At 35.7% G+C, this 22,304-nt stretch overlaps 1 protein-coding gene across 4 annotated transcripts in view; it reads right to left on the bottom strand.

The window, feature by feature from the left end:
* Positions 1–1,449: 1,449 nt before the first annotated feature.
* The window catches only part of LOC129271258 (aminopeptidase O-like), a 33,782-nt gene continuing 12,927 nt past the window's right edge, over positions 1,450–22,304 (bottom strand). For 3 of the 4 annotated variants that reach the window (XM_064106423.1, XM_064106424.1, XM_064106422.1), the window contains exons 6-12: positions 20,529–20,715; positions 17,973–18,182; positions 16,375–16,523; positions 13,557–13,680; positions 12,761–12,874; positions 9,450–9,653; positions 1,450–3,736 (exon numbers count right to left, since the gene is read on the bottom strand). In XM_064106423.1, the coding sequence (XP_063962493.1) occupies positions 3,569–3,736; positions 9,450–9,653; positions 12,761–12,874; positions 13,557–13,680; positions 16,375–16,523; positions 17,973–18,182; positions 20,529–20,715 (1,156 nt within the window). In that variant the 3' untranslated portion in view covers positions 1,450–3,568. Of the gene's footprint in view, positions 3,737–9,449; positions 9,654–11,863; positions 12,516–12,760; positions 12,875–13,556; positions 13,681–16,374; positions 16,524–17,972; positions 18,183–20,528; positions 20,716–22,304 lie in introns of those variants that run through there. The other variant, XM_064106425.1, reaches the window with a different exon arrangement.

Here is a 22,304-nt window from a genome sequence, read left to right as displayed (position 1 = left end):
TAGTTACATCACAACCACCAGAACCATCATTATCACTACCATAACCTCTCCTTCTTGATTGTAAATTGCCCCTGAAACAACTTCAATAAAGGTCACTCTTCACTACGTTAACGTGGATGTGTCTCTCAACGCTAACTCAGCTATTTAGATTCAGATAGGTGGGGTATGGTGTTAAACCCAGGGTTAAAGTTGGTCTAATGTGTGGATTTAGAGTTAACCCTAAACTGACCGGGGGGGGGGTTGAATCAACCCCCCCCCCTCAACATTTTCTGCGATCATTCCGCCGCGCGAAATTTTTTGACCGCGCCACTCACAGAGTTTATACTTTCAAGTCTTGCGCATCTTTTGAGACCAAATTTGCGATGCCCGGGTACGTGGTTCCGAAATTACGCAACATTTCGTAAGTGCATGTCAGACCAAAAATTGTTCCAAAACGTGATTTTGTGTGCAAAGTCAATGCAAATTGAGTTTTCTCATCTTATTCATAAAGATATGATTATTTTTGCTTTAAACAGCTGAAATCAATTGATTTAAGCATAATTATGCTTCAAAAAGGTTGTGCAATAAATCTGGTGAAAAAAACAAAGAAAAACAAAAGGTTGAAAAACAAGGAAATACATAAGAAATTCATAAAACAATAAAATACATAAGAAATTGATTTCCAAACCGAAGTTTTTTTCAATTGCTATTGTTAAGAATGCTACAAAGAATATTTTTTACCAAAAATTAGCATTCTAGGAGCTTTATTTAGTGAATTAGAGCAAAAAGTATGATTTATGCATAAATTAGCATAATTAATTCATATAAAATAAATCTCATTATTTAGGAAAATTTTACCATACAGCCTTGTAGATTACATCGCACACTACCAGCGTGCAAATTTTTGCGGCGCTCGCGCGATCGGCGGCCGAGATCTCAGGGGGGGGGGTTGAATCAACCCCCCCCCCCCCCCCCCCCGGCCACAGAACAGCCAAAAAAGCCCGGCCTAGTTAGGGTTAAGCAATTGCCACCGGAGCAAATGTCATGGAACCATTGGTGATGGTGATTGTGCTGATTATAATGAAAATGATGGTTATGATCATGGCGGTGGTGATGGTGGTGATGATGATGGTCATGATAGTGATGATGGTGATGATGATGATTGTGCTGGTGGTGGAGATGATGATGATGACGATGGCAGTGGTGATGGTGATGATAATGATAGTGACAAATGATGATGATGATAGTGGTTGTGATGATGGTGATGAAGATGATATTATGTTTTAGCAGTGCGTTCTGCATTTCTATTTTAACCCCTCTAAACTGTAGATGCAAGCTTAAATCTGATTTCTGTAGCAACACAATGTTCAACTAACATTAGACAAATTGTACAAGGTGTGTACTCTTTAATTAACATGATAGCAAGTCCTTATTTCATTTCTGAAGCAACACATCTTTCTACCTCCATGATTCAACTAACAGACAAGTTTTTATTTTAACAAGTGTATATAACTCTCTAATAATCAACATAATGCAGATAGAGGCCAGTCACATTAAAGATACAATTGATTTTGAATAAGCCTGTGTGAAAGAATGTACAAAAAATAATTCAAATTCATACATTTCCACATCTGAATCTATTGTACGTTTTTGAAAACTCGTTACTTCAAAATTTTTCATACTGAAATCCAAAACTAGATTTCATAGAAAATATTAAAGTCATGAAGATTCCACAGTCAGACCGCAGGTCCCTATGCTAATGAGCAAACAGGCCAGATTCATCCAAATCCTCTTGTGGCTCAATCCTCCTCCCTGCAAAATCTTGTGAATCATTGGTATGGTTTATTGAAACAAATATCAAACAGGCAGCTCGCAGGCTGAAAATGTTCAATTTACAAACAAAAAATCAACAGAGATAGTAAAATTATACAATGGGGAAAGATAAAACATAAATTAAATTAACATTGATAAAATGCCAAATGCAAATTATGGAAATAGCAATAAATCAACTTTCTAATATAATGTTTGAATTAAAATACAGAAACCAACAAATAGGGCTAAACGAACAACAATGAACAAAAGCAGAAAAATAGTTGTGTAGTTGACGCAAGAGTCAACTGATTGAAATTTAAATAAAGCAAGTCTGTTGCGTACACAAAAACAGAATCAATATTTTTTCAGGCCAAAATAATATGAAAAGAAACAGTAAGCCTGTGTGCAGCAAGGTGTCAAGGTTAAAGAAAATTTGATAAATTTTAACTGTTTCGAATTATTGCAAATTAATTGATAGATAAATAGGATTGAACACGGGGTGACAATTAACTTAAGTTCAGTATAATTAAACAAAATAAGAAAATATCGCAGGATATAAATATGTTTTCTACAGAAATCAACAGAATATTCTATTTTCAAATAATGAACGATGAATTATTTAAGTGACTGATATTGTGACAATATGTGTCAATTATTGCACAAATATAAAAAACATTACGGAGAGAGTAATAGAAAGTTAAAACACACAAAAATAGAGTGGAAAGCATTATCAAATCATAAGATTTTACCTGCTTTATCCTTAACTCAAATTAAATATCTTTGCAACAATTAGACAGAGTAAATGTTTCTCTTTCATATATAAGTAAGCAAATAAATAGGCAAATTCAGGCATGAAAATGTGCATCAAAACTGATTTTTTTTTTTCCCTCTGTTTTCTGTCGCAAATTGTGCAAAAGTTTTTACTTTGAGCCTCAAAGATGTCTATATCACCACAAAGCTGAATTTTTGTATCTTCTCACAATGTCACTCTTAATATGTGGCATCTTTTAATCTGGTCAAGAACACACTTTTCCCACCAAGGTACAAGACGAGCTTTCAACAATTTTGGAGTAGCATGGAATCTAGAGTTCAGATTGGCTGGATAAGGCTTTTAAAACAACAACTCGGATAATTTTATGAGATAACCACATGGGGAGTGTGACCTAAATATGAACACAGCACTGGAACCGTTGAGTGTGTTCTCTTTGACCAATCAGAGTGCAGTATTCTTGTTTTCAAGCTGCTTTATGTACTTGACCAATGAAAAGTGTGATCTTAACCCGATTAAACCGATTCTTGTTTGAAAACCTACACCATTTTAAAGCCTAGATATTCAGCATTATCATGATTTAAAAATCATTTGGGCTCAAACAAAAAAAAGTGCAAAAATAACAACTTTTGTCAGGTGAAAATAATTATTTTGAAGCCCACCCGGCCTAGACAGGGTTAAGCATCTTATGAAAATCCTGTAGTACTGTTTACCTACACATGCATCTGCCTTTAACAGGCCACTGCCATGCAAATCTGCAATCATTTACCTTTGCTGAGTCTATCCAAATTTTGTCAAGGTCATTCGTGTACAATCCACATTTTATTTGTCTCTGGTTTGTGCCAAGAAAATGCAATCATCTTTCTTTCAAAACTCTTAGTTTTCTTTCATCTCATCATATCCTAAACCATCCAATTTAGGAAATCTACAATAATTGATCTTTACTGACTTTCCTGTCCTGTCCTGTTCCACCTTTTACCTATCTCACTCAATTCAATGCCAAGTGAATCAACCGTCGTCTCTCTCTGCTGGCTTTCCATAAACCATCTCATGGACTGTTCTGTAGCATCCTCTATCTATCTCCATGGCAACAGATTTAAAGCACTCCCTTGCTAGCTCCTGTTGTACTACATCTTCTGATGCCATCATCTCCCCATAAAGAAAGACACCCATTGCCTACAAACAGGACAGACATACAGAGAGATAGAAAAAAAAAAAAAAGAAGAGAAATACACACAAGAAAAAAAGGAAGAGAGACAATGACAAGGGAATTTAATATTTCAATGTGAGTAAACAAATCCTCGATATAGACCTGTTTCAACATTTCCAGTTTACAGGGTGGCCGTGATCTGGCATAACTATGTAAGTCATTTATTAGCATTTAGAATTTCTTATAGTTTTGAATATGCTCTTTCATCAAATTTTCCCAACTGAAACAAGGTAGGCAAGAGTAGATTTTCTAGTATACGCACTATTCTATATTATAATTTATTGTTCATCTGACAAACATGAGATCTTATAAAAGGCTATTAAAGTTGGAGGTCCAACTATCATCATCATCTCTCCAAACTTTTCTTAATCCTTATTTGAAACATGTACATACATGCCTTGCATTGTGTATGTTAACCAGTTTCTTTCACAATTAATTAATTCACATAAGTTTTACATGGGGATATTATATTTGCTGGACGCAATGCCGATTTGTTAATGGAGAAAATTTGTTAGATTGCAAAGATGTATGCATGTGCACACAATTTAAGAAAATATTGCAGTTATGGCCGTCAAACGACCACATACGTAGAAAGGTACTAAAATTATCCTTTAGTACAAGGATTTGGGTCATACAATTCTTATCCTGATTTAACACTTAATATGAAGTGTTTGCATGGATATCAGAAAATTACCCACTCAGGCACCGCATGTGTGGCAGTCAAATGCTATCTAGAGTTTTATACATGTACATGAAATAATTATTGGCATTGAGAATGGTGTTATATCCTTATATTGCATCCTGCTTTGTAAAATATGTTCAATCCGGTCTTTGGGGTGCGATGGATATTACTTTCATTAAAATCATTTTCGATTAAAACGTTTTTCAATTTTATTCCAAGAGAAAGTCTAGAAGATGCATGTATCAAAAGTATTGAGAACCAAACAAATTCTGGAGACAGCTCAATTGCATCTTGAGAAGGCTCAACAGATACCCAAGACAGCTCGTCAGATTCTCAAGACAACCCAGCAGATTCATCTGACACCCGAGATAATCAAAAGTATTCCTGTGACAGAAAAGATGGGCATCACAAAACCACTGCAGACACAAGGGATTCCTGAGATGGCTCAGGTGATCTACGAGAAGGCCCAAGACATTCCTGAGATGGCTCAGGTGATCTACGAGAAGGCCCAAGACATTCCTGAGATGGCTCAGGTGATCTACGAGAAGGCCCAAGACATTCCTGAGATGGCTCAGGTGATCTACGAGAAGGCCCAAGACATTCCTGAGATGGCTCAGGTGATCTACGAGAAGGCCCAAGACATTCCTGAGATGGCTCAGGTGATCTACGAGAAGGCCCAAGACATTCCTGAGATGGCACAAGGAATCCATATTCATTCAATTGTAACTCTACTGAGTTACACACATTCAAGTCACAAAAACTTTTATCTAGAATTCCATTTATTTTGCCATGAATACCAGGCATAACCAAGAATTGTAGAGACTAAACCCAATACAAAATTATACTTGTATTACATCACATCCATGAACCTTTTATATCATAAAGAGTTATTAAAGAATGTATGTTAATATATTGTTTATCAATGTATCTCCTCAATTATGCATGAAAAGTACTCATGATAGTAAAACATGTAGCTATTATGTTTTAAGCTGTACTGTGCTCATTGCATTTTCTACACACAAAAAAGCGATGCAGGTTAAAAGATCAAGGTTTGGAGAAAAACGTGGCCAATCATGCTTCATGTTGCCACCATGTTCATGCAAACGCAAATGCATTCACAGGATATCAATGACAGAGCATTAATATAATATTTGGAATGTTTTGGAGCAGATGCTAAAATGATAGACGGTACTTCTTTGTAAGGAGCGTCAACCAAAAACAAATGCGAAGACGAAAATGAGAGGCGAAATATCATTGTTTGTAAAAAAAAATTCTTCCTTCACACTCATGGTTTTAAGAATGATGATTTTGTGATATCTTTCCTCAACAGCAACAGTATGAATGCAGAGCTGCCAACCTGAACATGTACATTTCAGTATTTTAAAAGCTGAAAATCAGTATTTTGGTGAGGAAATCAGTATTTTCAAAGATATGCCATAGGACAAAACATAAAACTGAACTTTAGAAATTAGCATTTTGTATGAAACCATCGGTATTCCTCTCATTTTTCAGTACTAAATACGGAAAATCAGTACTACTTGGCAACTATGTGAATGGTAAGAGGATGACACGCACCAGCAAAAAAGTATAGACTGCACAAACTGAGGCAGAGCTACAACACACAAAATCATGTAGACTATGTGTATCACACTAGAAGCTAGCTCCTCACAGGAAATACTTCCCATCGTCCTTATCGGTTACAAAACTACACAAAGAGTTTAGTGAGAAGAATGAACAATTGAAGGTTTCGTATCAAACCTTTCATCAAATATTCAAGACATTGAACCTATCTTTCAGAAAGCCTAGTTTTGATGAATGTACTCATTGTACATCACATGATAATGCTCATCCACTTCTTGAAGGATATAGTTGTGCAACCTCTGGATGTGCAACTTGCAAGAAATATCCTGCACATCTTACCCATGCAAGAGAAGAGAGAGGCTCTCCATACTGATAAAGAGCATATGACAAATAATTATCGCAAAAAAAAGGATATTACACTTTTCACAGACAATTGTTCCTCTCAAAAAACAAGAATAGGAAACTATAAGGTTTACTCATAAGATATGTGAACGATAAGTCGTCTGCCACACAAAGACTCACTATGAAATATTTTGAACCTGGCTATACCTACATGTCCCCTGATAGCAATCATTTTAACAGCTATCAACAAGGAAAATCAACTTCATGAATTTGAGAGTCCTGTACAAATCATAAATCAGAGTAAAAGAAATATGGTAGGAAAGGTCACCAACTTCAGCTTGTTTGAGCCTGAAGTAAAGGCCATGTAGTACATACCCATATCAAAAGTGAAAGTTGCTCAGTTTAGGTGGTCACTTATTGTGTTTGTAAAGATCAGTTACCCAACTGAGTTTGAGGAGCAATGCGTGCTAACCAAGAATGTCACTGGATAGCTGCACCAGCTCATCCGAGCACATAAAAACCTCATCCATGAGGGATCTAAAAATATGGAAGCAATGGGCATCACTGAGGCTAAGAATAGAGAACTTCTGAAGCTCGCGAGCATGATGACTCTATGGAAGAAGGTACTTTTAGACAATTTGATTGTTTGTGATGTACAAAAACTGGAAATCAAAAGTATTCTCAAATAATCATCTTGACTTGGCATGGCTGAGAAGCAGCACCATGCAGCTCATCCATGAACACAAGAATCTCATCAATGAGGTATGGAAGAAGATGGAAGAAATAGCCCATCACTGATCTTAACAAGAATTACTTTTGAAGCAAAATAGCAGGATGCCTCTATAGAAGAGCAGTTTTTGATGGATCTAAACAGATTTGAAAATCATATCTTGAATTTATTATTTATCTTTATTTATGCATGGCCATGAATAAAGAATCGGTGAAGCTCTTAAACTCTGACTCTTCCATTATGAGGATACAAGGCAAACATGTTAATCATATATTCCATGTCAATTTACCTTTTGCCTACAGCATGAATCATATGTATATGTTGCTGGGTTTTTTTACTATTGCTTTTAGAGAGTGGAGAATGGAAGGATGCAGACATTGTCCTCTAAAAATACTGAAAATACTTTATGAAGAATATCTGATGGTGTAATTGCATTTCAGTAATTAGAAAGAGAGAGCTAGAATGTAATATTGTGCATCATGAGCTAATGTATAGAGATAGAAAGATAATGTATCACACAATGTTAGGTAGACACATGTACTGTACCAAACAGAATGTTAGCTGTGTTGATTAGAATGCATTCACAAATATTAAATTTAGTAAATCAGATACAAGCCTTGGCATTATTCTACTGGCATACAAATATATTCTAGTCTAATAACTTTGTGTATCCCATAGACACTGTATGGACAATTGGTGTAAATAATTGGTGTAAAAAGTGACCTCTTGGGTAATTTCTCACAATATATATATTTCATCTATATTTAACATCTGAACACACTGTGTTTGATTATAAAAAATGACTGCTCTATGGAAATGGTAATCGTCATTACATTTGGAACACTTCAATACCGCGATATTTCAGCTCAATATTGATGCGTTTCAATCCATAAAAACAGCAAATAAAATGTTGAATTTTTATGCCTCTGCTACAAAGTGGCTGGAGGCATTATGTTTTCTGGTTGTTTGTCTGTCCACACATCCCGTTCTTATGATTGCATATCTCAAGAACAGTTTGGCAGATTTTCACCAAACTTGGTACGTGTATGTATCCTGAGGAGCCAATAAACTGATTAGATTTGGGGGTTATGGAAAGAGACACAAGAAAGATAGTATGTAGCATTTGCATCTCAAAATATTTTGTTGACTAGAAAGAACAATTTTAGAGATTCCCTCAAAGCATCATCAGACAAATTTGGTTTTCATAAAGAAATGCAGACGATTTGCTTAAAACTTATTTGTCACACCTGTTAGCAAAATATAGTTAACTGTGCAAGACCATTGTACTGTACGGCTGTATATGTTCTCTCTGTTCACAATAATGAGCAATTCAACTTCAATTTGGGCATTCTGCCTAAATGAAATCAAAACTAATTTGAATTATGATTATGCAAAAAGAGATCAGATAGGGCCTATACTAATATATTTCATGTGGTATTACAAATAAAATTAAAATGGCCTGAAAAGAGCCTATAAAATGAACGGTTTTCCATTTATCATTTCATTGAATACTAGACTACTGCATACTTTCAAATTTCAGAGATAGAAACATATTCTTGATTCATGGGAAGCCTTACAAAATTTGATATTTGCAAATGTGATATGGCCGACACCCTAACCCTTACATTTAAAGCACTTTACGATTTCTAAGACATACATGTACATAGTTTTGCCTGATAAAACTTTGCAATACTTAGGAAATACACTCTTTTCCCTGATAAACCAGTCATTTGCAATGTCTAGGACATACATAGTTTTGCTTGATAGCTTTGCAATGTATAAGACATACACAGTTTTGCCTGATAAAACTTTGCAATTCATAAGTAGTTTTGCCAGATAAAACTTTGCAACGAGCAAGACACACATAGTTTTGCCTGATAATCCTTTGCCATGTTGAAGACATACATAGTTTTGCCTGATCAAAAGCTACAAGTGTAGTCATCGGGTAAAAACATGTTTTTAAATGAAGACAATTACAAGATTAAATGAGGAAATACAAAACACATATTGACCCCAGTTCTGTATGTTCCACAGGTCAAAGGAAAACAAAATCTGATAAACCATTCTCCATTTTTCCAAAGAAAGCAAAAGAAGCAATTTTGAATTTTTAAGCTCGAAAATCTCGGAATCGTAGTTCTGCCAGTTCAGGGCCGAGGAAGGGATGTATACAAACGCATACAAAAGGCAGATTTTCATATATTTACTTTCTACATTGTGTATAAAAAAAAAAAACATATTTTACAGGTAACTATCTATATGACTTGGGAGAATGGAAGCATGTAACACATGGTTCAAACTATCTGACCCAATTTACCTAATGAAAGGATTATAGGGTTGGTCGTACCTGTTCTTCTTTCAAAAAGAGACACACATCAGGATATGATTTAGTGAGCTTGTGTTTGATGACCAGCTCACACCAACGATGTCGTACCTCTGCATTCTGATCTTTGAGGCAGTAGGTTGTATCAAGATCAACCAGAGTTTCTTTTGCCATGGTTTCCACATCTAAGATTCCTTCTAAGAGGAGGATCAGCTGATCTGGAGTAAGCTGAAAAATAAAAATCTTTTCTTCAATTTTAAAACATGTAGACCTGAATTCACAAAGGTAGTGTTTAATACATAATGTGAAACCATGATTTATATTTACATAAAAAGTGGGCGGGTTAATGCAGTAAACTTAGTGACAAGTGTGGAGTTAGAAACCTTGTTAAAGGGGAATCCAGCCTTGGTCATAAACTGTTGTGTTGGGAAGGAGAAAAATTAATTAAACAGAATGGTGAAAGTTTGAAAGAAATCGGACAACCAACAAGAAAGTTATAGCTGCTTTAAAATTGAGATCACTAATACTATGTAGATTTCAAATTGGCAACTGGGTAAGTAAATTATGACAAGGGGCAAGGACAACTTTCCCATAGGCCGAGTACTTTATCATCAGGGATTTGTGGTTTTCTCCTAAGTACCCATTCTCCTGGGGTAGTAATCTAAATATAATCCAGGTAGTATATTGTTTTATGTCCTCATGATAGAAAAATATAATTTGAAATAAAACTTTTTGGAAAAATGACATTTTAGCCATAATATGTATTGGAGTACATGGAAAAGTAGTCCTTGCCTTACATCACTATGACATCCCATATGCGGCCAATTTGAAGTCTCCATGGGTATAGTGATTACCAATATTTACAACTTTTAAAAATTCATTACTTTCTTGTTGTTTGTCCAATATTGTTCAAACTTTCACCTATCATCTTGTTTGATTTTTCTTTTCCTTATAAAAACAAGTTTTTATTTGGGTTGGATTCCCCTTTAATAGTCTATGCCAAGCTCTTTGGCGGTTTTGCTGTATTCATTAGTTTACACTGGAATTGCCCCGTGCCTGAACATGAAAAAATAACAAAACTTGTTAGCTGAACCTGTCTACACATAAATAAAAACCTTGGATAGAAAGCTTTCCTGATGCGTATTGGAAAAAATGCTTATATGCTTGTGATTATTGGACCATATCAATTAAAGTTTCATCCAGATGTAGAAAGTGAATAGTGGATTACTGGTGTAAAGGTACATGTATGAAAATATAATGCTGTAGTAAGTTATACCCATTTACAGTGCCATTAAAGAGGGAGTTAACTGTGTGTGTTCTCTCATTGACTGTGTTTTATAAATACATAGTCTTAAAATATACATTTTCAGATATCTACTAATACTACAGAGAATAAATTGACCTATTGTATTTGTATAGAGAAACTAAAATGATTTGAGAGGAAAAGTAATCGTTTTGCTACTTGGTAACATAATTATTGCGGTATGAATGTATTGAGAAGTTAATTAGCATGTTATCATTCAAATGGGTCTATATTACTAGACTACACCAGCATTATGGGTAAGGAAACTGGCCAGGTATGAGTAGTTGAGGACTCGAGATGGCACTATTGGTTCGTATCTGCTTTAAAACTTTTTGTTGGACATGCTGTATTACAGCTATTTCCAGTGCTTTTCACATCTGGGGTCAGCAAATTTTAATTGTCTCCTAACGAAAGTTCACGACAGAACGATTTAAATTCTTCTTATTGCTTAAAGCCGATACTGAGTTAGGCCCGGTTTGAAAGTCCATTTTTGATGCACGTGTACACGGCGTGTTTTTCGGTCGTGTACACGTTGTAAACACTGAGAGTGAGTTACGGTATATTTTCAGTGATTCTTACATGTCGACATTCACGGACCCGCATCCACCTGTCAATGTAACATAAACGGGGCCTATGTAGCCTAAGTCACGGTTTTAAAGCTTACCTTAGAAGTTAGAAGTATCAAAAGTTTACTCAGGTTAGCAGCGCATTAAATTAATAAAGAATGCAAAAGTAAATCAGTGCAGGGCCCTAGTTAGCGCAGATGTTCGTTGGATGCGCATTTTACATACTGTACCGTACATGCATGCACAGATCGCTGCAGAATTAAGTGTAACTGAAGTTATCGATTGATTTTCATTATTATATTGCCAATTTGAGGAGCGTGTGTTTGTAGGCTTGTAGCACATGTGTATGAGCGTATAACACGTAACTGGAGCAATGATCGCTGTCGCAATTGGTGATTCTCAAATTGTGACAGCAATCATTGCTCCAGTTACGTGTTATACGCTCATACATATGCGCTACAAGCCTACAAACACACGCTCCTCAAATTGGCAATAAAATAATGAAAATCAATCGATAACTTCAGTTACACTTAATTCTGCAGCGATCTGTGCATGCATGTACGGTACAGTATGCAAAATGCGCATCCAACGAACGTCGGCGCTAACTAGGGCCCTGCACTGACCGAAGCATACCCATTTCGTGTGGTACAAAAACTTGAGTCTCCAGAATAAATGTTGATTAAATCGGCGATTTTGGAAGTAAACTCACTTTAGGTTAATTGAAATATATTGACATATTAGTGATTAAAACATGTGCAGTGTCTGACAACTAAGAATTAATGTGAAGCTGTGAGCTTGTTCACTGACTTTACAGTCCCACGCAAGCTTTATGCAGATGCTACCGTGTACATGGTGATGAAATTTAGTACACGTGCACTGACTTGACCGTGCGTGTACACGTGTATCCGAAACGGGCCTAATACTGAGTAATATGAACTTCCATGTCAAAAATTTCCTTCCAAGTACTCTGATGTGCTGGGATGGGTACTTCCAGTGCAAACAGCTGATCATTGTTTCCCAGCAACACACAACTGTTCATAAACCCTCTCAGTTGTCAAACTGTTGGCATTTTTTTTATTTGGTAGAGCTAGAGAAACAATGAAATGTATACTTTCACCATCAATTGAGTAAGCAGATGTAAATGGTAGTGTTGATCAGCTGCTGCATGAACAGCTGTCAGAAGAGCAGGTGCCAACAGCATTACCCTAGATTTTCATACCACTGAGTGTATGCAATGAGAAGAATTGTGCATAACTTGCTAGATTATCAAATTAAACATTTCAATGAGACCTGGCACATTTCATTTAAAGGATGCATAAACTAACACCAATTTTCTAATTGTCAACCTGGTATAATGAATAAATACTGATTTATCATAAAAATATCAAAATGTTACATCCTAGATAATGACGCATGGTTGTCCTGAGATTTGTCAAGGTGGCCATGATTTCAAGAATGGTTATTACCTCTAAAGCAGGATTATTTTGAAACAAAGGAGACATCATTCTTCTCCTCTTCTTTTTCTTCTTTGTCTTCTTGGATTTCTGATGAAACTTGTCATAAGCTTTCCATCTTTCAACCTGTAAAATATCAGAACATTTATTCGATCAGATATCATTACCATATTTGTGAAAGCTTATACAGCCTATAAAATTGTTTGCTAATGACATTTCAGATCATTAAAAGCTGCAATATTCAAAATATGCCCAGGAAGGAAAGCAGCAAGCTCAAATGCCCTGTGAATGTTGTTGTCCTATCCCTAGGGAACAGCCTTTAAGAAGAATCTAAACAATTTAGCCTAAAACTGTTTTGAATTTGCAGAAAGATGGGAATATTGAAGTGATTTTATATCCATCATCACAATCATCAATTCATCATCCACCATCATCATCATCACCATCATCATCATCACCATCATCATCATCACCATCTTCATCATCATCATCATCATTATCATCATCATCATCATCATCATCACCACCACAACCAAAATTATCATAATCATCATAATCAGCACCATCATCACAATAATCAATTCATTATCACCATCATCATCATCATCACCACCATAATCATCACCATCAACATCACCAGCATCATCATCATCATCATCATCATCATCATCATCACCACCACAACCAAAATTATCATCAGCAGCAGCAGCAGCAGCAGCATCATCATCATCAATTCCAATCATAACATTCACCAACATCATCATAATCACAAATGGAAATTTAGCAGAATATTTAATGAATTCCATACCTCAGACAGTACACTAGAAACAAGAGTATTGTCATGCTGGTAAATCTGTGGATCCAACTCATCTGGCATTCCTGGTTTATCCAACCACTCCGAATAGATAGTTTCCATGGTGATGCCTCTATGTCTATAAAAGATGAAGATACAAGATTTGTATTCCACAGGAAGTGATTTGATCTCATAAAGTACATGAATAATACAGAAACATGACAGAAAGAAGAATGAGACAATTCATACATGTACAGACACAAAGTCATAGTACATGTATTTCTTTATTTAAACAACTTTTAATCTAAATATCCATAACTTGCATTTTGCACCTTATAACCAAATGCAAAACTTAATTAACATTTATATATGGATATGAACATATACACAAGGATCGTACAATTATGTTTTTGGCTATGTTAATAATTATAAAAACATAAGAAACCCAAGCACTGAAGGGCATATATACAACTGCAAACTGATCTTTGCCAGTGATAATGGGACCAAATTCCCTTCAACGGCAATAGGTAGGGGAAGGTGGGGTAAGTTGAGCATAGGGGCAAGTTGAGCCACCACCCCAAGGCCAATAATGAATGAGTCACACATTGTGGTGGTGTCATGTGTTGATGACCCATTACATAACCCTTTAATACCCGACCATATTGTTTTCGACTTTGAAACAAAAAGTACTTTTTTTGACGGAAAAATACAAATTTCAGCCAAAAAAGTAAAAAAGGGTGTCAAATATAGGAGTGCTTTTTACCCACACATGTCTTTGAATACAATAAAGAAATAGGAACAATATTGTTAGTCCAGGTATGGATCTTCATTCTTGTCATAGTCTTTTAAATGATGGATGCATAAGAAATGTGTGCAGGCAGAAAGGTGTAAATTCATAAGACAGTTATTTTAATTTTAGAGGATGTTAGTATTTATAGAGAATTAGCAAGTGAAAAGAACTGAAATACAAAATTTGACATGCTGCTTCTTCCCATATACATTTTGTACGTAGTTTTTGTGGCTCAACTTACCCCAGAAGGTGGCACAACTTACCCCACATATGGAGCAAGTTGAGCTATTCGACATCGTCTTTTTCAAAGGTCACAATGAATTTCAGCGTGGGGGTATACCGTAAGGGCACTAGTATTCAACCCGTTTGGAGAGTTTCCTCAAATATATAGAAATATAGAATTTACCTGAATTTCAGACCCGTCTTATTTGCAAGAGCAAATACTGGTTATTCTTTTTCCGTTATTTTTTTCTTCAACCAGTTGACTGTGTGCGCGGGCGATCGAATTATACGGCGACGGATTTTGGTCCTAGTATTCAACCCGTCGGCACTAGTATTCAACCTAGCGATGAAAGATGGCCCTGTCTCTCAATCTGCCCTTGTCCCATCCGACTATGGACTAGACCATTTGAGATGAGACCAAACAGGGAATTAATCAAAGCCAGAGACTTACATAGATCTAGATCTAATTTAGCAATCTAAACCCTTTTGAGATTTGCTATCAATCCTCACTAGGTTGAATACTAGTACCATTCAGTGCAAAAGGCCATCGCCGCATAATTCGATCCTCCGCGCATACAGTCGACAGATTGACAAAGAAAATATCAACAACAGATTACCCTGGAAATAACAAAGGTGTGAAATTAAGATAAATTCCCTATTTCTAAATATTTTGGGGAATATGTCAAAATCTTTGAATTATGCCGGGTTGAATACTAGTACCCATACGGTATAGGTGAAAAATATTTTCTAAGAATTAAATTTAACCCTAAAATGGCCTGGGGGGGGTTGAATCAACCCCCCCCCTCAACATTTTCTGCGATCATTCTGCCGCGCAAATTTTTTTGACCGCGCCACTCGCAGAGTTTATACTTTTAAGTCTTGCGCATCTTTTGAGACCAAATTTACGACGCCCGGGTACGCGGTTCTGAAATTACGCAACATTTTGTAAGTGCATGTCAGACCAAAAATTGTTCCAAAACGTGATTTTGTGTACAAAGTCAATGCAAATTGAGTTTTCTCATCTTATTCATAAAGATATGATTATTTTTACTTTAAACAGCTGAAAGCAATTGATTTTAGCACAATTATGCTTCAAAAAGGTTGTGCACTAAATCTGGTGAAAAAAACAAAGAAAAACAAAAGGTTGAAAAACAAAGAAATACATAAGAAATTCATAAAACAATAAAATACATAAGAAATTGATTTCCAAACCAAAGTTTTTTTCAATTGCCATTGTTAAGAATGCTACAAACAGTATTTTCACCAAAAATTAGCATTCTAGGAGCTTTATTTAGTGAATTAGAGCAAAAAGTATGATTTATGCATAAATTAGCATAATTAATTCATATAAAATAAAATCTCATTATTTTGAAAAATTTTACCATACAGCCTTGTAGATTACATCACACACTACCAGCGTGCAAATTTTTGCGGCGCTCGCGCGATCGGCGGCCGAGATCTCAAGGGGGGGTTGAATCAACCCCCCCCCCCCCGGCCACAGAACAGCCAAAAAAGCCCGGCCTAGTTAGGGTTAAAGGCAAGGTACTTATTTCTACAATATTATCAGTCATATCAATTCTAACATGCAAAATGGAAAAAGTGTCACAACTTACCCCTCCTTCCCCTACAGTGTATATTTCAATATAATACTTCAGCAATGATTATGTGATATTTGTGAATACATGTCCAGTATTAAATTCGGTCTAAGATATCAATAACGTTGCTTCATATCCCCTGCTTCACTGAGTACATAATATATCTGTAGACTTCATTATTTTTCTATATAAAAGTAGATAATTTGAAAATGGACCATGCACTCACTTTAACTCAGGGTACTCTTCAAACAAAAGGCTGAATATGTCTTTTGACAGGACCAAGTTTCCATGGTAATGCATCACATAATGATTAATGAAGCACAGGGTTTTCTCCATGGTAAGGTGCCTAGTTATGTGATGTAAGAGAAAATATCCCTGTTTAGAAAAAAAAAAGAAAAAAAAGGACAAATGTTAAATCATACCTACAGATTTGTTTTATTTCATAACACTAAGGCTGCCGGGCCATAAAGTTGGTTTAAAAAAAGCAGAAGATTTCAACGAAGATTGAAATATGAATTTTCAAAGTTTGACTTTGTGATGTCTGCTACATTGGTGATATGTTGGCTTCCAAAGGAGATGAGTCAGTAGCTGTGACAGCAAGGATTAGCAGTGTCTGGAAGAGAATTCTCTCCCTTCCTCACCTCAAGGGCAGCCCCACCAAAAGGGAATGATGCAAGTGTGTGGAAATGCGTGACCTCTGGTAGCTGTTGGCTCCCACTGTAGGGCATTGGGAAGTATACCCAAAGAAGAACAGGAAAGTAACATAAGTCGGTGGCTGGGACGGGGGAAGGGGCAAGAGCCAAAAATTTCCCGGTCATATCAGAGTATAATGACGCAAACATTTTGAGGGGTGGCCCCCTCAAAATTCTTATGGCGTAAAATTTTTATATTTTTATTTTAAAACAAATCAAATTTTGTGATGGATTTTGACATAATATTCAGGAAATGAAAATGAATGCCCTCCCCCATCCTGCCCGTTACTCACTGAAGATGGAGTCACTGGCAACAAATAAATCCAGCATGGAGCAAATTGTAAAGGCCGAGAAGAGGATGGTCAGATGGAAGTACAATGTATTATCATGTGAGAGAATGAGACCTCTTCCAGTCCATGGGTCTGGTAAGGATAATACAGGTAGGTTGATATGGTATGGTCATGTGGTTAGGAGAGAAGACACCCATTGGCTCCAGAGATTTATACTAAGGGTGTGTTCAATGTCGATTTTCAAATTCGAACAGCAGCATAAATCATGATTGAAAACACAATGCCAAAAGACCAAACACAAACACAATCAGCATTGCACATTTAGTGTCGAAAATATAAAACTGTTTATATGTTGATCGTCTTTAAATTTCCCGCTTTTGTTAGTGCAAATAACAATATGATGGATGATGTACCGTTGCACAGCCTTAGAAGGTGACGTCACAATACGTTTCAATTCTTTGCGTTCAGTAAAACTGAAGGTTAAATAAGCGCATAGCTTGCTGGCTACATGCACAATGCTGTCCCAGGTCATGTGTGCTTGTGGGATTTGCTTTTTGCTTCCAACATTTTTCCTCCCTTTTCATAGAATACTGCAGGAAAAAACTTGTTTTTTCATATTTTCGCTAAGCCCCGAGGCACTGTACAACACAAATAGCGAATATTCTTATTTGTACAATGGTGCGAGATTTCGCATTCAGTAAAAGAAAGAGATGCTCTATTCAACTCCGCTAACGCCTCGTTGAATAGAGCATCTTTCTTTCACCTCCTGCATAATCTTGTACCATCGCTCTCATGGCTATTCACTATCTGTAATAAGTAGGTATAAATAAAGATTATTTTACCTTCAAATAATGCACCTGCAGAAACCACTTGTCTGGATTTAGACCATTCTTAACAAATCCAACATCACTTCCTTCACTAGTTCCTGGTCCATCTGTCATAGGTCTAAGGATTTGTAGTTCTGATTCTGTGTTCTCTATCTCTCCTTTCAATGCTTGGTACCTAAGTAGGGCCTTGAGATTGGAGTAGTCCTTGTACTCTTTCCATGACCACTTTGGCAAGAAAAATAAGTTTAGAAGATTTGAATCCATTACTATCTTCTTCTCAGATTGTATATTTAAACATCATCATGGCTGAACTCACTTGGTACATATCATCCAACCACTTACTGGGTTTGTCATTTAGTCTAATGTTTGGTCGTTACCCAGGGGTGGTATTCTGAGATCCATTTTATCTCACATAATTTTGTTTTCTCCACTTAAAATCAGTGAGATAAAAAAATACCCTTAAAATCTTTGCAAATTGGTATAATGAGAAACTTTTTTTTTTCTAAAGCAATGTCCAAAGATAAAGGCTGTGCAATCATATATGCCACTTAGAATTTATCAGTCTGAGAATCATCTAGAATGACACCTTTCTTACATGAAAAGGCCTTTTCTATGGCCAATATCTACACCGTAGGTTAATGTTTAGTCTGAAAAGTGGCATCCCTGTTTAGTAGTACAGTCACATATTATCAATGAGATTGATACAGAAACATAATAGCCCCCATCCTATGTCAAGTTTATTTACTTTCTTTTTAAATATACATGGGTGCAAGCACATTACCTGTGTTCTAATGATAAGGACAAATCTATGTAGGCACTGCTCTGCCGCTTATTATCTTCAGACATGGAATATACAAATTCACCTCAGATAAAATTCAATATATCATCTAAGAGATAAAAAGTGATTTCAGAATACAATTTCATTACAAAGGTAAAACTAAGATATAAATCAATACAAAATAAAATGACATAAAAAAAAAATTGATCTAATAATACTGCCCAAAATGTTCCAATTCCACTTCATATGCTACATGAACATGTATTTCACACATGTAGAAATAAAGATTTGGCTCATAAACAAATGATTCTAACAATAAAGTAGTGACAGACTGAGTGGATATGACAAAATGGATATAATACCCAATAAACTGGAAATGCTTAAGGCTTTCTGACAATTAGAGTAGATAGTAAGTAGATGAAATGGTTGAAAGCTAAGGAGGATTAAATCACAAGAGACAAAAGTAAAGAGGAGTAGACAGAAAGGGTGTAAACTTTGACATGAATACAGCAATACAGACATAATCTACGCAGTTGCATTGGTAAATTTCACTGAATTCATATATTATTATTTTATATGAATTAATTATGCTAATTTATTCATGAAATCATACTTTTTTATCTGATTCACTAAATAAAGCTCCTAGAATGCTATTTTGGGGTGAAAATATTCTTAATAGCATTCCTAACAATTGTGAATGAAAAAAAATCTGGTACCAAGACCGATTTCTTATGTATTTTATTGTTTTTTTTTTTATTTCTTACGTATTTCTTTGTTTTTTTACTTTTTGTTTTTTATTGTTTTTTCAATGGAAATCGTTCCAGACTTAATTCTGATCATAAACAAGGCAAAATTAATTAAGTTTAATCAGTAAAAGTAGAAATAATGATATATTTATGAATTTTGGCTAAATACACAATTTGCATTGGATTTGTACATGAAATCATCTTTAAGAGCAATTTTGGGTCTGACATGCACTTATATAATGTTGCATAATGTCGTAACCGCGTACCCGGGCGTCACAAATTTGGTCTCAAAATTTGCGCGAGACTTGAAAGTAAAAAGTTGGTGAGCAGTGAGGTCAAAAAATTTCTTGCAGCGGATATATCGTGAAAATTGTCAAGGGGGACCATTATGCCCCCCCCCCCGGGAAAATTAGGGTTAATGAACCTACATGTAATAATGAAATTTATGCAAGTTCATACTGATGCATCTATTACATAACTTAGACTAACAATTAGTTTAAGCTTACGTAATATTTGACAAAGGAGGAATATTCAATATCAAACACAAATTTTTCTTTAAAGAGAAATTCCAGTAGTTGCAGTAAACACTGATTTCATGAGAAAGTCTGTAAAACAAGGCTTAATTGTCAGTATATCATCGAGGATCTAGATCTGGTACAGTTACATAAACTGAACTTCGTGAAATCTTGAAATCTTCGCTGAAAAATGTTCAGACTGAAAATCCCCAACACAGACAAGCGCACGTGGGACAGTGTATAATTATTGCTTTGAATGTCGTGCCCGACGCTCTACCCGAATCCTGTGCTTATTTGCTGATTTCTCAGCAATTACACAATTTCTTCCAGAATCCTTTGGCACATACGTTTTATTTATACAAACAGACACTTTGGTGGTCATTTCATTGGATTCTGTACGAACTCATTTTGATATCGTTACCAAAACTAGCATTTACCTTTAATATTCCCCATTAATTAACCCCTTGCAACTTATTCAAAACTACCTTTAACATAATACTATCGTTTGCAATGATCAAACACTAATTCATACATTCTCTGTGATTGCATGAATTGGATCCTCCATGAATGTTGCAAATCCTTCACTCAACCATTCTTCTGTCCAATCACGAGCTCCGATCAGGATTCCAAACCACGAATGACTGATTTCATGAGCGAGACGAGAAAGAAAACTTCCGTCACCAGATAACAGGGTTTGAGAGAGGAAGATCAGACTTGGGCTGTTAGACAATAAACAAGAACTAGTAAGCTTCATGGAAAACTGTTAACCCCAGAACAAAGTAAAACTTTTCCTGCCATAGGCCGAGAATAATCATTTTTATCATCAAACAATCAGACATGTATTGTGAAGTTTGGGTTTAAAAAATATGATTACACAAGAATCCATGGCAGAATACTTAAAACATTTATTTTCTTGGCAAATATAATGTGGTATAGAATGTTGTACTGTAGATAGGAAGGAAATTATTGTCTATTGTCTCTTTCGGTTCTATTTCACATTGTTGCACTCTAGCATTCTATTTATTCATGTGATTTTACTCCAATGAGTGCATGTAGAAAAGCTTTGTATGTCAATTTTTAAGGCTATTTTAAGATATTGAATTCAAGCTAAGTATATTAAAATATAGAATTTTGGATAAGGATATACATTTTTTATTTGCTGCGTATTAATACATACTTTCCTATGTATTAAATTTTATATGTCTTGGACGCATGTAAGCAAGATGAAGTTTCACTTGGATAACAACAATATAGATAAATAACGGACTTGAATTAAGGTATCCAAACAAAAACAAAAATAAACAAGACGGCCACTGCTACTTCTACTACTAATACTATTACCACTACGTAATACCAAAAATACTACTATTTCTACTACTGCAGTCAAGTTAACACTATTTTAACTGGGCTATTTCAGACCAGGATATGCTGGGGGGGGGGTCAATTGAGACCACCCCCCCCCCGATCTCGGCCGCTGATTACGATAATTTGCACACGCATAAAGCCGAATGTAAACTACAAGCGTGACTACATGTATAAGAGCCGCTTTTGCGACGGTGGTGTCAACATCAAATCTTAACCGAATCTTAAGTTTTTTAAATGGCATAACATAGAAAGTATATAGACCCACATGTAGTTCATGAAACTTGAACATACACTCGTCAAAAAAAGTTCTTGGACACTTATAAAAGTTAAAATGTTCCATATAGATATTTGATTAAAGGCAAATTATTGTATGTCAACATGACCAGACAATATTCCTCTTCCAGTATGACATGACATTTTCATGTGAACAGTCATGCATGGGCGCTTAAAGAGAAATGCCAGTAGTTGCAGTAAACACTGATTTCATGAGAAAGTCTGTAAAACCAGGCTTAATTGTCAGTATATCATCGAGGATCTAGATCTGGTACAGTTACATGAACTGAACTTTGTGAAATCTTAAAATCTACGCTGAAAAATGTTCACACTGAAGATCACAAACACAGATAGGCACACGTGGGACAGTGTATTCTTATTGCTGGAATAAAGACCCAACGGAAGTGACCGAATCCGCGCTTATTTTGCTTATTTCTCAGCAATTACACAATTTCTTCCAGAATCATATGGCACAAATTTTTTATTCATACAAACAGACACTTGGATGGTCATTATATTAGATTCTGTAAAAAGTCATTTTGAGATCGTTACCAAAACTGGAATTTATCTTTAAATGCTTTCAAACATTTCTTGAAAATCTGACTAACGGGAATATTTATACTGATTTAGAAGGGCATTCAATCGCCGGGGGCACCATACCACCCCACAT

Source organism: Lytechinus pictus, chromosome 11 (assembly GCF_037042905.1).
Source record: "Lytechinus pictus isolate F3 Inbred chromosome 11, Lp3.0, whole genome shotgun sequence".
Taxonomy (NCBI): Eukaryota; Metazoa; Echinodermata; class Echinoidea; order Temnopleuroida; family Toxopneustidae; genus Lytechinus; species Lytechinus pictus.
The sequence above is the reverse complement of the archived record's forward strand: the minus strand, read 5'-3'. Positions and strand labels throughout refer to the sequence as shown.